Source organism: Asterias amurensis, chromosome 10 (assembly GCF_032118995.1).
Source record: "Asterias amurensis chromosome 10, ASM3211899v1".
NCBI lineage: Eukaryota > Metazoa > Echinodermata > Asteroidea > Forcipulatida > Asteriidae > Asterias > Asterias amurensis.
In genome coordinates, this window is record NC_092657.1 from 6,688,158 (window position 1) to 6,704,690 (window position 16,533).

At 35.0% G+C, this 16,533-nt stretch overlaps 1 protein-coding gene across 1 annotated transcript; it reads left to right on the top strand.

Annotated features, from left to right (window-relative positions):
• The first annotated feature begins 6,015 nt into the window (after positions 1–6,015).
• LOC139943059 (uncharacterized) lies at positions 6,016–13,555 on the top strand. The gene is made up of 9 exons (XM_071939869.1): positions 6,016–6,125; positions 7,188–7,344; positions 8,117–8,246; positions 8,594–8,629; positions 9,324–9,413; positions 10,091–10,143; positions 10,906–11,265; positions 12,695–12,790; positions 13,225–13,555. Exons 2-9 carry the CDS (start codon positions 7,213–7,215, stop codon positions 13,492–13,494), a joined length of 1,167 nt encoding a protein of 388 aa, XP_071795970.1. The 5' UTR covers positions 6,016–6,125; positions 7,188–7,212; the 3' UTR covers positions 13,495–13,555.
• Positions 13,556–16,533: the final 2,978 nt, after the last annotated feature.

Consider the following 16,533-nt stretch of genomic DNA (forward strand, 5'->3'; position numbering starts at 1 on the left):
ATTAAGTTCGTCGCTACTGATTTTTTTGTTTGTTACCACATTGGACCCCTGTGTACGGAGCTCCAGGAGTGCCATCCTACATAATGAGTTACCGACATAATTTATCTCATCAAGACGACTTATTTCGTGGTATAAGTTAACTTACCGACATATTTTATCTTGCTAAGTCGACTTATTCAAAATAATAAGTCGACTTACTGACATAATTTAACTCACCAAGTCGACTTACTGAGAGTACTAAGTCGACTTACTGACATAATTTATCTCCCCAAGTCGGCTTACTGAGAGTACTAAGTCGACTTACTGACATAATTTATCTCACCAAGTTGACTTACATATAGTACTAAGTCGACTTACTGACATAATTTATCTCACCAAGTCGACTTAGATAAAATATTAAGTAGACTTACTGACATAATTTATCTCACCAAGTCGGCTTACTGAGAGTACTAAGTCGACTAACTAACATAATTTATATCACCAAGTCGACTTAGATAAAATATTAAGTCGACTTACTGACATAATTTATCTCACCAAGTCGACTTACTGAGAGTATTAAGTCGATTTACTGAGATAATTTAGCTCGCCAAGTCGACTTACTGAGAGTACTAAGTCGACTTACTGACATAATTTATCTCACCAAGTCGGCTTACTGAGAGTACTAAGTCGACTAACTAACATAATTTATCTCACCAAGTCGACTTAGATAAAATATTAAGTCGACTTACTGACATAATTTATCTCACCAAGTCGGCTTACTGAGAGTACTAAGTCGACTTACTGAGAGTACTAAGTTGACTAACTAACATAATTTATCTCACCAAGTCGACTTAGATAAAATATTAAGTCGACTTACTGACATAATTTATCTCACCAAGTCGGCTTACTGAGAGTACTAAGTCGACTTACTGACATAATTTATCTCCCGAAGTCGGCTTACTGAGAGTACTAAGTCGACTTACTGAAATAATTTAGCTCGCCAAGTCGACTTACTGGGAGTACTAAGTCGACTTACTGAAAAAATTATCGCGCCAAGTTGACTTACAGAAACCGAGAAGTCGACAGAAATCAATTGATTTAGACATGTTTGAACACGTCGTATGACAATAGTAGCATGCTTAACGTATGAAGACACACACCTCGCTCACACCAGTTAATTCTACCAAGATGTACATGCGAACATCACTGCCAGTGTGCCTTCTGACGGTAAGTTGTGTGTTCTTAAATGCATATTAATTAGTAATAACATGGGTTATCAAATTGCAGGACTGTGTAGTGTGTTCCTATGTCAAAAAGACCGTACGGTTTGTCATTCAGCACACCTTTTGAAAGTGAGACGCACAAAGCTCAACCTCCATGGTCTCCGGAAATGTCTCCGTTTTATTGTGAAGTTTCCTCCGTCATAATTATTATGACAAGTGATGTGTGTCAATCAGTCCCATACAACAAAATATTGTAACTGCATGTTAAAACTTGCCAATAAATTATGGTGTATTGCGAAAAACACACAAGCCTACTGTAGCCTACATCATTTCTCCAAAATGTATTGTTGTTCATGTAAATTGCAACGTTTGGCATTGTTGAGGAAAACTGTTTTTATTACCAGAAGGTAAAACTTAATTACGTCTGTATACTCGTCGTTATGCATACGTTAATAAGATCTACTTTATTGCAATGTAGTGTCAAATGCCTCCTGACTAAAACAATTGCGGATTGTATCTGTAATCGGTAATACTTCCTTTCAGCATGCCTCCTTAAAGGGAGTTAATACTTTTGGTAAATGTCAAAGAACAGTTTCCTCACTTGGTGTACATGGTGTATCCCAACATATACATGAATTAACAAACCTGTGAAAGTTTAAGTGTTTTCACTGTTTTCAAACATCAAGTTTTCGACTCATGAGATCAAAACTAATATTGTTTTATTCTTTTCTCAAAAACTATAGCATTTAATGCAAAATATTTCAAAAGCAGTATCCCATCATGACCATCTTTATACCATGTAAGTTATGTGTGAATCTGTGAACAAGTTATATTTTTTACTTTTTACCAATGTTACAAACACCCTTTAAAGGGTGTGTACAGCATTGGTAAGAATGAAAATATAAATGTTCACAGATTTACACATAACTTACATGGTATAAAGATGGTCATGGTGGAAAACTTCCCTTGGAATAGTTTTGCTTGAAATGTCATAGTTTTTAGGAAAAGAAAAAATTAATGGTATTTATCCTGCAGGATAAATTTCGATGTTTGAAAAGAAGTTAAAACACATGAGGGTGTTTTTCACTGTTTTCTCATGGCTCCGAAGACCGATCGAGCTTAAATTTTCACAGGTTTGTTATTTAATGTATTATGTTGGGTCACATCAAGTTTGGATACAGGTCTTTGGCAAGTACCAAATGCGAGTTTGCTTGGCTTCAAAGACCAGTAAAACCCAAAACCACATGTGAAAGTAGTTTTTTGTGAACCCCTGAGGAAAAAAACACAAAAAACACACACATTTCAGATGAACAAACTGGTGTGGCCCTACAGTAGGTGTATATGTGTATGCTAATTGTTTACATATACCGCCAGGCTTTTTTGCACGCATCATTTTTGCATTTATTTGTTTAAAGATACATTGCCCGTGTTTTGGTCGATGCAGGAAAAGTTTATTAGCTTTCATCTAATACCTGGAACGTAACATTGATTATGTTGTTGTTTTCTTCCAAAATTCCATTCAGATGTAATACTATAAAATTTTACATTTTTTTTTTCAGATTGCACTACTGATGAAAGTGCCCTATGTGGCTGCGCCACTTGCAGGACAACCTTATACAGCAGCTGAGGTTGGGGGGCAGGTGGGTGCAACAAGAGAGGAGATTATCGCACACTACTTCATGGATGGTTATACGGCCTATGAAATCATAGGATTTTTGTATTTCTGTCACGGTATTAGCATTAGCCTTCGCCATCTAAGAAGACTACTGAGACAACTTGGTCTTCATCGGAGAAATGATTCCCCTCTTCAAGATGTGGTGGAAATCATGATGACTGTTTTAAATGAAACATCAAGTGATCTTGGATATCGCTTCTTGTGGCGATTGTTGACCACTCGCTATCACCTTCGAGTATCTCAGCACACGGTCAGGAGATTACTTCGTGAACTTGACCCTGTAGGTGTGAGACTTCGATCAATTCGTCGCTTCAGACGCAGAAGATACGCAACTAAAGGGCCCAATTATTTGATTCATGTAGACGGATTTGACAAACTCAAGCCATTCGGTATTTCAGTTCATGCAGCAATTGACGGTTATTCACGTCGAGTCCTCTGGATCAAAGTCGGGCTTTCAAATAAAGATCCAAGGTACATTGCCCATTTTTATATGGAACTAGTTCAGACATTACAGGGAGTTCCAAAAATTGTAAGAGCAGACAGAGGAACGGAAAATGTTATTCTGCGCGATATTCAAGTTGCACTTAGGATGTATCACGAAGACTCATTCTGCGGGGAACGTAGTTTTATGTATGGACGCTCTACAGCTAATCAACGTATTGAGGCATGGTGGTGTATCTTAAAGCGCATGAGCAGTGGTTTTTGGGTAAATTTCTTCAAAGATCTACGAGATATTGGAATTTTAGATACATCCAACAACGTTCATATAGAATGCATCCGATTGGCGTTCACTCAACTGATACAGCGTGACTTTTCTAGAGTGGTTGAACTATGGAATCAGCACTTAATTCGAACTCAGCGAAATGTTGAGTGCCCAGCTGGTAAACCAGATGTCTTATATTTCCAGCCACAGATATATGGCACAAGAGACTATAGAATGCGACTTCACTATACTGCTGCTGAGTTGGAACAGGTGAAAATAGAATACTGTAAGCCATTGCCCGAACATGGATGTTCTCCAGACTTCTCTGCACTTCTTACTGAACTAGTAGGGGATTTAAATCAATATACACTGCCGAATACAATCGAAGAGGGTTATAATTTATTTTGCTCACTTGTTGATTTGTTAGATTAATTCACAATAATACCTTGCTAGTGTGTTGTCATAGGATCATTCTGCGTCTTGCATGTAGCCTACAATGGCCAGGGTCCCGTTTCATAGAGCTATTTAGCAGATTTTATCAAGTTTTGTGAATTACTGGGTCGAATATTGATGCTATTATGTAGCACATTATTATCATAAGAACAAAATTAAGTTTGAAAAAAAAAAACCATTTTGGGCCTTCCTGTTTTTTTTTTGCATAATTTTTGTTTTTCAAAAAAATGGTAGTCTTAAAAAGTAATAGGAAGGCACACAAAAGTAATAATAGTAAGACGTTCTTATAGAGCGCATTTCAGTTCTGGGAGAACTCTCAATGCGCTAGGTCACTTGCTGACATGACTGGATTCCTTGTGTGACGTCATATTGACGTAATCTATTCATAAGCTATTCCATGTTCTGGGACGGGTTTGACCATACAAAAGTATGAGTTATATGTATTGAAAACTTCTTTCATGAATATTATGTAAAAGGAATCTAGGGTTCTCCCATGCACAAGCTAGCGTATCGGGCCGATACGCAAATAAATTCTGCCGATACGCCAAAAAAAAGGGCCGATACGCCAAATTATTATTATTATTATTATTTTAAATACGGTAGTTTCACACAAAAGCATGAAAAGAAAACCGTATAGAATGCTCCAAATTGCACAGTAGGGCTTTGAAAACCATGAAAAACACAAAGAAGAAAGTATTCCGAAGACCTTGTTTCAATTCAGCATGCGTTGGCCAAACATCCCAAAACTTTGGCCCAGAATGCCCCACAGGGGCAGAACCCTGGGAACCACCCATGTCAGGTAAACAAATTTGCGCTGTGGTCTAGATGAAATGGCACGTTAGTTATACAAGCCTTGTATGTATGTATGAATAATACATTATACAAGTTCAGGGTGGACACAGACTTTGTGGAGACAATCTACGGAGCTCCAGGAGTGCCATCCTACATATTGAGTTACCGACATAATTTATCTCATCAAGACGACTTATTTCGTGGTATAAGTTAACTTACCGACATATTTTATCTTGCTGAGTCGACTTATTCAAAATAATAAGTCGACTTACTGACATAATTTAACTCACCAAGTCGACTTACTGAGAGTACTAAGTCGACTTACTGACATAATTTATCTCACCAAGTCGACTTACTGAAAGTACTAAGTCGACTTACTGACATAATTTATCTCACCAAGTCGGCTTACTGAAAGTACTAAGTCGACTAACTAACATAATTTATCTCACCAAGTCGACTTAGATAAAATATTAAGTCGACTTACTGACATAATTTATCTCCCCAAGTCGGCTTACTGAGAGTACTAAGTCGACTTACTGACATAATTTATCTCACCAAGTCGACTTACTGAGGGTAATAAGTCTACTTACTGACATAATTTATCTCACCAAGTCGACTTATTGAGAGTACTAAGTCGACTTACCGACATCTTTTATCTTGCTAAGTCGACTTATTCAAAATAATAAGTCGACTTACTGACATAATTTATCTCACCAAGTCGGCTTACTGAGAGTACTAAATCGACTTACTGACATAATTTATCTCACCAAATCGGCTTAATGAGAGTACTAAGTCGACTTACTGACATAATTTATCTCACCAAGTCGACTAACTGAGAGTAATAAGTCGACTTACTGAAATAATTTATCTCACCAAGTCGACTTACTGAGAGTAATAAGTCGACTTACTGACATAATGTATCTCACCAAGTCGACTTAGATAAAATATTAAGTCGACTTACTGACATAATTTATCTCCCCAAGTCGACTTACTGGGAGTACTAAGTCGACTTACTGACATAATTTATTATCTCACCAAGTCGACTTACTGAGAGTACTATGTCGACTTACTGACATAATTTATCTCACCAAGACAACTTACACAAATAATCTGAAGTTATACCTTTTGGCAAGTTCAGACACGTTTGGAACATGTGGTTTTCGCCACACGCAAGACGCAACCCGTTGTGTGTACATTAGTACTTGCACTAGTACCTGATCAACAAGCGCGAAGAAGACACTGCAAAAGTCCTCGGGGGAGTCGAGACTAGATACTCGGTAGACTAGATACTGCAAACTCGGTAAGTTAAGTAAAGATCAGTACTAGACAAACCTGAGCTTGTTATAGGTTTCCTGTTTGTTCAATACATACTTAGTATATAACCATTGAGGTAGAATTCTACCCATGGTGGTTCCTGACACAAGCTTGAACTAAATTTGTACAGTTAATGATTCGAACGGTGTCGTATGCTGAGGTGAGTGCATGGAACATTGCATTTTTATTACAATATATTCAAATGAAATGAAAGATGTATTGACGTTATGTCAATGCTGTCATAATAAAGTTTATGTTTAGCTGAGTACATGAACATTCAATGAAAAATTAGCAAATAATGTAGTGAGACTGTCTTTTGGGTGTATAAAAGGCAAACATGAAAACCTGAAAATCACCATGGAAAATTAAGGAGTGATTTGATGGCACTGCCATGCGACTGCAGTAACATAATTATGAAAAGTACATGTAAACTGTGTGTGGTGGCCATTGCGTGTAACTAGCAGACTGCTGGTGGTGACCACATAATTTGTTTAGCTTCAACTCGTCGTTCGCGCAAATCTCTGCCCAGTTGTTTTGTTAAATCAAATCAATGTTTACTTTACTCTTTGTAATTGGCCACGATCTATTGGGGAGGGGGGGCAGAACATTCAAAAAGTCAATTTAGTGAAATAGTTAAGTAGTACCCACATGACCCACACACACCAACCCTAATAATTTATAATGCAGTGTTAACAATGTCTAATTTTCTTAAGTGGATAGACCTAATTTTAACAACTTCTAAGCAATTAGTTAAAATTAGTTCGAGAACAGTTGATCCAGGATTTTTTTTTATCAGTGACGACCCAGAAATAGGTGTGGAAATTTTAATTCTCAGTTTTATAATTTTGCTTGTAAAACAATTTCCCAATTACTGAGAACCTTTTTGTGGTTCTGATCACAGCTGCATTTTATAGTTTGTTATTACCGCATATAGACTGATTCAGTTTCAGTGATTGGTGGAAACTAGTACTAATATGTCAATGATGTGTACATCTTTATCACTGAAACCAGTCATAATATTATTAATCAGTGTGAAATTTACTTCCAGGTAAAATATATCCAAGATAATAAAGATGTCTTCAGAATCGGACTGTTCTGAATCTGAGGAAAAAGTGCCAGTACTGTTTACCTTTCTGGATCACACCAGAAAGGCCCTTGTTTCTAAGGGATGTGGCCTAAAGGAGGTCACTTGCAAAGTAATAGAGGTAAGCATTTACTCTTTTGCATAAGTAATTTTTATATGTTTAAAACTAAGCTAAGTGTTTTTTTTTATGGTAGACCCAGCACATTGATTTGTCAAAGACATTTTATGATTTATTATAAATTCACAAGTGTCACAATTTATACTGAATCATGAATTTTATAACAAAAGGTTACAAACGCTTTTTATACACCAACTCGCCTGATCCAAGGCAACGTGTGCCTTTAATAAATATGACAAACATGTGAACGGCCCAAAAAAATTTATGCCAGAATAATGATCGCAGTCTTTATCAAATTACATATGTTATAGAAAGTTAGAAAGAGTCTTTTTTTATGGCAGGGTATATATTTGGTAATTGTCAAAGACCAGTATCCTCACTTGGTGAAAAAATAACAAACCTGTGAAAATTTAAGCTCACTTGATCAACAAATTTGCAAGAAAATAATGAAAATAAATGAATAAAAAATCACCTTTGCTACATTGTGTGCTTTCAGATGTCTGAGAAAGGCTTCATGCGTGAAGCCTTTCTCAGATTCAAATTTTGGCGTGAAAAAGTTTCTTTTTCTCTAAAACTCCATTACTTAAAAGGGGTCTTTTCTAACAATGTTTCATAATATCAACTGCTCTTCAGTGCTGACTGCTCTTCATCAAGTAAATTTGTATGGTTATTACTATGTGGTGTAACTACCAAGCAAAATTACACCCTGCCTTTGAGAGACAATTAACCATAATAATCTCCTCAAATATGTTTTGACTGCAATGTTTTGTTATAGACTTTCAAAGATGTTCTGGCAGATAATCAAGCAGATCTAATGATCATTAAATACTTCGATGACGAATGGAAAGAGTTCATTGATCTTCAAGATGAACCAACAATTTACAGCAAAACAAGGCTGCAAATTGGTAAGTGGAGTGGTTGTAAGAAAACCCAAGGCATGCTTTGGTTCTGCACAATTAATTAGGCCCTACTGAATAGAATAATAATGAAAATGTCTGCCTGCGCACATTATTATTATTAAGACAGCACGCGCACCAACCTCACAGTGCGTTATATTCATATTATGAAGACTGCACTTTACCAAGATGAAAATGCATTTGTTATTTATTAAACTTTTAATGCAAATTTGCTTAGAAACTGGTGCTGGAATAGGCGTTCATTGGACTAAGTAAATTTTTTGAAAAGCAATAAATTGTCTAGTCAATTAGGCAAGATTATGTATTTAAAAAAATGTTTTTAATATTTATCATAGATTTGAAGCAAGACAACAAGAAACGTCTTAGCAAAGGTTTGTGAGTTTATAGAATGACTTTTTTAAAAACAATTTGTTATTAGTTATTGGTTGTTGTGTTTATGTCTGTTATTTTATTAGGCTTGGTAAATTATCTTATAGTAATACTTAACTAAAAGTACCCAAACAAATGAATGGTAAACTTTGTGTATGTAAATATTTTTGACAATTTGGAAGAAAAACATAAACAACAAAAATATCACTGTGTAACCCTGTAACCAAACAAATACTTTGCCCTCGTTGCAATGGTGTATTAAAAAAAACATCTTGGTTGAAGAACCAAATTCTACTGCCACACTATAAAAATAAGACTAAGAAATATTATGCGCCAAATCAATCAAAGAGATGTTCAAGGGGCAGAACTTGAGCTTATCCTAGAGACTTGTAAATATCTACAACAGAATCTACAACATTTCCCCCATTAATTTTTAATGGTTTCCTTGAAAATTGTATATTGTCTGTTGTGACAGTTCTGGAATCCTTAACTCATGCTATTATTTGTTAGGAAACTTTCCATTCCAAGTAAAAATGTATGTTTTCTAACAAATGATTTGGTGTATTTTATACAAATCATTCAGCCTTTGTTTAAAGAGAGGCATTCAAAGTTATTATGCAAAATGTTATGTTCAGCACCCAATTTAGCAGTGTGTAATATTTTCTATTTCCAACCCACTCTGTTTGCCTTCTGTAGCCCTCCTGGTTGATAATAAAAAAAATTTTGACTTATCAACAAAAGCAACAGGCAATCCCCAACAGAGTGATAGCGATGATGGAGAATCAGGTAAATAATTCAGTGTTACAAATTATTTATACTTATTTATTGGGCGTGCTATTCTTCCTACTTTAATCTGATTTTTGATTTGTTGTTACTAATTAACCTGAAAGGCTAGTGTCTAAGAAGCAGAATAAATGAGGCTGTTTGTCTTAACAGTTGTTTTTGGTTTATTTGCCAAAAAACGAACATTGTTCACAAATGACACTGTGCAAACAAGGTGCAGTGTTTTTACCAAAGTGATGTTCTGTTATTTAATAAAGGAATAAAAGAGTAGTGATGCGGTCTTAAACGGTCATTTCCGATTGGCAGATTTGTGGCCCAGCCACAACCCTGCACTCTTTTATTCCAATTAATAAATACCCTTTTTGTTAAAAGCATAATAATTATGGGAAATTTGTAAAACTTCCATGCTTGGTAATTTTGAATTGCTGTCGGCAGGCTTCATTGCGTGCATGGGCCTGATAGGTCAAATTACACGCCACACTCAATGGTTGTGCGTACATGCAGGCAAATGTACATTTTAAAAGGCACAGACAATGACCATGAAGGCATTTGCATACATTGCCTCTAAATATCAGGCTTGTCATTGAGGTGGTTGTCAAACCAGATGGTTTGCCCACCAGGTAGAGGGATTTGATGTCTAAAATTGTGACAATTTAACTCAGGTTTTTTTTTTTTTGTAGGGCCAAAACCACTATTGGCAAGCATGCTTCAACGCATCCGTGGGAAGTTTAAGGTAAGAATGTAAGAATGTATACATTGCTGCAGTATAGGCAACCTTGAGTTAATTATTAAGTTCTATTATAGATAGCTGGCCGGGTTGGCAATTTGTGTGTAGGGGTTCGATCCATGTATAAAAAATTGTATTTGGATACTTCTACAGGCCCTTTTAGCAATTGCACTCATTATAAAATATAAGTGGTAGGGGATATCAACTGAATGTCATAAACATTTCTTGGGTTTTAATTGTGGACACTAGATATTGTTGACCTTGCTTTGGATAAATAAGTACTTGTTTAAAACATTAAATTGGTATATCAATACTTTTGCTGTAACCCTGCATGACCTTTACAAAGAACACATCACAACTTTGCCCACAAGCTTCCTCTCAGGAAGCAGGTGGGTTTAAGCATACGTTCATGTACTTTGCAACCCTGTATACAATCCTTTCTTCAAGGGTCTAAATACATGAATGGAGGTCCTTTTGACTTCCTTTAAACCAAAGATCCGGACCCCCACCCAAACCCTCTGCATTAGCCACAGTTCTGCTGATTCTAATCACGCCCACATTGCTGGCATACGTTCAAATACCTTTAAAACAGTTTAAAACAGCAGCATTCTAAAAATAGCCACCTGACCACTCCCCTCCCCCTCAAATAAAAAAATTAAAAAATAAAAAAAATAAAAAAATAAGAATATACCTTTGTCTGCTAGTCCCACTTGAATGTGAAGGATGACAAATAATTATACCCTTTTTTGTATCACTTATGTCTGGCAGGCTGAACCGACAGCTTCAGCAAGCAGTACCAAAAAGATAAGCCCATCAGTCAAAATTCAAGTAGGATGGCTGCATATGAATAATAAGCTGAAAGATTATACACAGGTGCGCTGCCAGAAAGGAGGAGGAGTCCGATATTTAACGTGCGACCGCAAGGCAACCTATGTCCAGCTGCTTGAGGGTTGTGTGCCACTTTTCTTCCCTGCAGGGGAATCTTCAAAAGGGCCCCGCAGTAAGATGGAATTCAGCCTGGCCAACTTTCAAGGACATGAAATAGAGAAAGAGGACTTTGACTTAAGCACTGTTTATGGAGAAAAGGGATCAAAGACAAGAATATACATCAAAACTAAAGAAATACAGGTGTGGCAATGATTTAGTTTGTTTTAAGTATAGGTTTTTTCCCGGTAATTTTCGGCAAATACGCGGCCTATTTCACTTTCGTGCATTTGTATTAAAGCAATTTAGCCTACTCGGTTTAAAGCGTCATTCAATTGCATGTAGAGGCAAGCAAATTTATACAGCATAACATTAAATTTAGAAGAGTAGGACCAACTTCAGATTTGTACAAAACTGTTACTTTCGTTTTCGTTAAGCGCAAATCAATTTGTCATACTTAGCATTACAAAAAAATCACTAAGAAACAGTTGCAAATCATAGGTTTATCTGTTTTTTCTGTTTCTTTGATTCTTTTCTTTGCTTCATTTTTTTATGTTTCTTTGTTTCTATATTCATGTTTCTTTGTTTCTTTATTTTTGCGTCTTTATTACTGTTTCTGTGTTTCAATGATTCTCATACAACTACTCAACCGTTTTTATACCTTTTAAATTCTAGGAGGGGTGACAATAATATCAGAGCAACAAAGCGTCAATTCAAATGCACAATTCCCTTAAATGCCGGTCTGAAAATTAATTCGAATGACCAAGTGCACGCCAGAAAATGCTGCTGTGAATTTGAATGCTGTTCGACTGGTTTGTTAAATCGAATGGTGTTTGTTGCTTATCGCATGATGCAAAAGAACGCTTGCTTATAAAATACATATAGTGAAGTTAAATGACTGCACAAAATGGTATGACGCTACATTTTAATAGGCCGCTTATTTGCCAAAAAAGACTGGGAAAACCTATAATATATAAAAATCTGTTTTATAAGTATATTGTTCACTTTTGGTTATTAACAAAGGTTTTTGGTATGAATTTTAGGGTGGTAAATATTTACTGTATCTGTTGACAAAATATGTGCAAGTGCTTTTACATGGCAATCAAGGTACTTGTGCATGGGCCTGGTACTCTCTTGTCACTAAAGGGGGTATTGGGCATGCTCATGATCTCATTGGTTGCCCAGTGAAATGTGAAAGGTTACCATAGTGCCAAGAACGACCATTTAATACTCACCATCTTGAGGCATATTTCTGACTTAAATTAGTCCTTTTACAAGCACATACAATTCTTTTTGTTTGAATGATCCAGCCGTGTAGGCAATCCTGAGGACTATTTTATATTTTATATTAGTATTTTAGCAATTTTTCAAAACATTTGTTTCAAAATTGATGCACACTTGATGCATCAACATTTTACAAACCTTCAAACTTGTACATTGGCTCTGACCCCCCCCCCCCCAATAAGTACTATTTGTAAGACTGTTAAAAGTTTGAAAATTTGGACGGCCCCAAGATTAGTGCGTGTAACATTTAACAGATTGCAGAGTTGAAACAATCGTACAGTGTAATAATTGCCACTATTGAAAGATTGCATAAAAGCAGTTAAATAATGTTTTATTTCAATGATTTTAGAAGGATAACTCTTCAAGTAGCTCATCAAGCTTGGAAGAGGTTCCATTTGACCTTGAACACCAAGATTCATCTTTCTTTGATTTGGATACACCTACAGTAAGTACACACTATATATCAGTCAGTCGACAATACATTTGTTCATAACAGCGGGTCCTTGTTCATAATAAGGGTTTTAACAACACTCTGACCTTTGAGGTGAGTTTTGAATAAAGACACATCTTTATGACTAAATTTAACCCCTCAGTACACCTCATTGCACCTTGGCTCCTAAAGTGAATGCCCTTATCACAATCAGAGCTGATCAATGCTAAGTATGTCTGTATACCCCTTCTTTCTTGTTCTGAATTGCCAGGGTGGTATAGTTGATTGTTCAACACCAGGGTACAAGTATTACTTAATCAGTATATTTAAACAGCATGGAATAAAACAAAAAAATGATCACCCCCCCCCCCCCGAGTAAAATCCACAAAAGATTCGTAAAACAAGAAAAGATTTGTAATGGATATTTTAAAACTGTTTTCTCCCTGCAGGTGTCCTTTAAGAGGAAGAGGATGGTTGTCAACGATGGTCAACAACCTTCATGTAGTTTTACCAATTCTGGACCAACACCATCACCACCATCTTCAATGGACCAACACAAGAAAGACTGCAGAATCTGTTACGACAGAAACCAAGACTCTTTCCTCATCCCATGTGGACATAAACTGTGTGCTGTGTGCGCTGTGGCCATAGAGGAACAGAAGCAGGGGTGTCCCTTTTGCAAAGAAACTATCTTAAAAATCGGTGAATTATTTGGTTAGTATTGGGGTAAAAACAGGACACTACTAAGGTACAGGACACTACTATAGTATCAGGGTATAACATGACTACTCGGGTATGATCATCAATAGTATCAGGGTTTAAACAGCACATTACTCAGGTATGATCATCAATAGTATCAGGGTGTAAACAGCACATTACTCGGGTATGATCATCAATAGTATCAGGGTGTAAACAGCACATTACTCGGGTATGATCATCAATAGTATCAGGGTGTAAACATCACATTACTCGGGTATGATCATCAATAGTATCAGGGTGTAAACAGCACATTACTCGGGTATGATCATCAATAGTATCAGGGTGTAAACAGCACATTACTCGGGTATGATCATCAATAGTATCAGGGTGTAAACAGCACATTACTCAGGTATGATCATCAATAGTATCAGGGTGTAAACAGCACATTACTCAGGTATGATCATCAATAGTATCAGGGTGTAAACAGCACATTACTCGGGTATGATCATCAATAGTATCAGGGTGTAAACATCACATTACTCGGGTATGATCATCAATAGTATCAGGGTGTAAACAGCACATTACTCAGGTATGATCATCAATAGTATCAGGGTGTAAACAGCACATTACTCAGGTATGATCATCAATAGTATCAGGGTGTAAACAGCACATTACTCAGGTATGATCATCAATAGTATCAGGGTGTAAACAGCACATTACTCGGGTATGATCAATAGTATCAGGGTATAAACATCACATTACTCGGATATGATCAACAATAGTATCAGGGTGTAAACATGCCTTTTTAGAGTGCAGTACAAATTATATTAATGATCATATCTTTTACAATATGTAAAATATTTACCAAAGTAAATGTACAATATGAGAAAAGCTGTGTTGGTGACCAATTAATCATATTATTGGGAATGATATGTTAATTTTTATATATGCACTCTTTACTACAAACACTATACTATGATGGAACCTAAATTATGTTTACGACCAAATTTCAATCTGAAATGATTCATATGTTGGTATGGTTACCATTTACTCTTCAAATTATTTTATGATAAAACCTAAATTATGTTTATGACCAAATCTCAATCTGAAATGATTTAAATGTTAATATAGTTACTATTTACTTTACAAATTATTTAATGATAAAATCTAAATTATGTTCATGACCAAATCTCAATCTGAAATGATTTAAATGTTAATATGGTTACTATTTACTCTACAAATTATTTTATGATAAAACCTAAACAATGTTTATGACCAAATTTCAATCTGAAATGATTCATAATTATGTTGATATGGTTACCATTTACTCTTCAAATTATTTTATGATAAAACCTAAATTATGTTTATGACCAAATCTCAATCTGAAATGATTTAAATGTTAATATAGTTACTGTTTACTCTACAAATTGTTTTATGATAAAACCTAAATTATGTTTATGACCAAATCTCAATCTGAAATGATTTAAATGTTAATATGTTACTATTTACTTTACAAATTATTTAATGATAAAATCTAAATTATGTTCATGACCAAATCTCAATCTGAAATGATTTAAATGTTAATATGGTTACTATTTACTCTACAAATTATTTTATGATAAAACCTAAATTATGTTTATGACCAAATTTCAATCTGAAATGATTCATATGTTGATATGGTTACCATTTACTCTTCAAATTATTTTATGATAAAACCTAAATTATGTTTATGACCAAATCTCAATCTGAAATGATTTAAATGTTAATATAGTTACTGTTTACTCTACAAATTGTTTTATGATAAAACCTAAATTATGTTTATGACCAAATCTCAATCTGAAATGATTTAAATGTTAATATGTTACTATTTACTTTACAAATTATTTAATGATAAAATCTAAATTATGTTCATGACCAAATCTCAATCTGAAATGATTTAAATGTTAATATGGTTACTATTTACTCTACAAATTATTTTATGATAAAACCTAAATTATGTTTATGACCAAATCTCAATCTGAAATGATTCATATGTTGATATGGTTACCATTTACTCTTCAAATTATTTTATGATAAAACCTAAATTATGTTTATGACCAAATCTCAATCTGAAATGATTTAAATGTTTATATGGTTACTCTTTACTACATACTTTATAATATTTTCATTTATGAAACCTAAATTATGTTGATTATCTTGATATGATATGTCAACATTGTTTCATTTACAGTTAGTGCTCTTTAAAGCTATTTTTAAAACAGTTGTTTTGTTAAATAAGAGTTAAAAACAAGTATTCATATATTTTTAAGCAAGTTGGCTTGTATTTTCAAACGAACTGAAGTATATTGTATTTTTTTTATATGTTGTGTTCTGAAACATTAAATATAAGATAGTTGATTCAATACCACTTTTGCATGTGTTCATATTGTATGAACAATTGTTTGAAATAGACGACTTTTGTTCAAACTTTAGATTATTGAAATACACACACAGGCTCGACTTACTGCAGCCCCATCCTATGGACCTATTTAATCCTTAGTATTTTGATTAATATTTGTATTTGTATTTGATTAGATGCATTTGCTGACAAATACACAGTAGATTTAATTTTCACATTAAGTTATCCAGAAGTACTTTACAGACAGGTTTCCTTTTCTTAACCACCACGACAGACAACTAAGACAATGGGAGACTTTTTGAAAGCTCTGCCACTAGAGGGCAGCAGACCTACCAGGTAAGGGTGCACAACTCCTATAGCAAACAATGGTAAATGCTAAAAATTAAAAAGTACTCAAAAAATATTTAGAAGTCTCTCAGCCTCTTGAAAATTAAATCAGATACATTGTCATACAACTAAACTTCAGATTTCTTTTGGTAGGTCAGCATTTTGGAATTTTTGCTAATTACTCTAGAAGAAACACTCCCAGAAACTCATGCACACCGCTTGTTATCCATGGGGAACTCGTGTCCAGTACGTCCTGTTCCAGAACAGTTCGGTTTATGCTGGCAATGTGTTATGAAAAACAAAATACAGTTTGGCTAAATCTAAATACAAAATC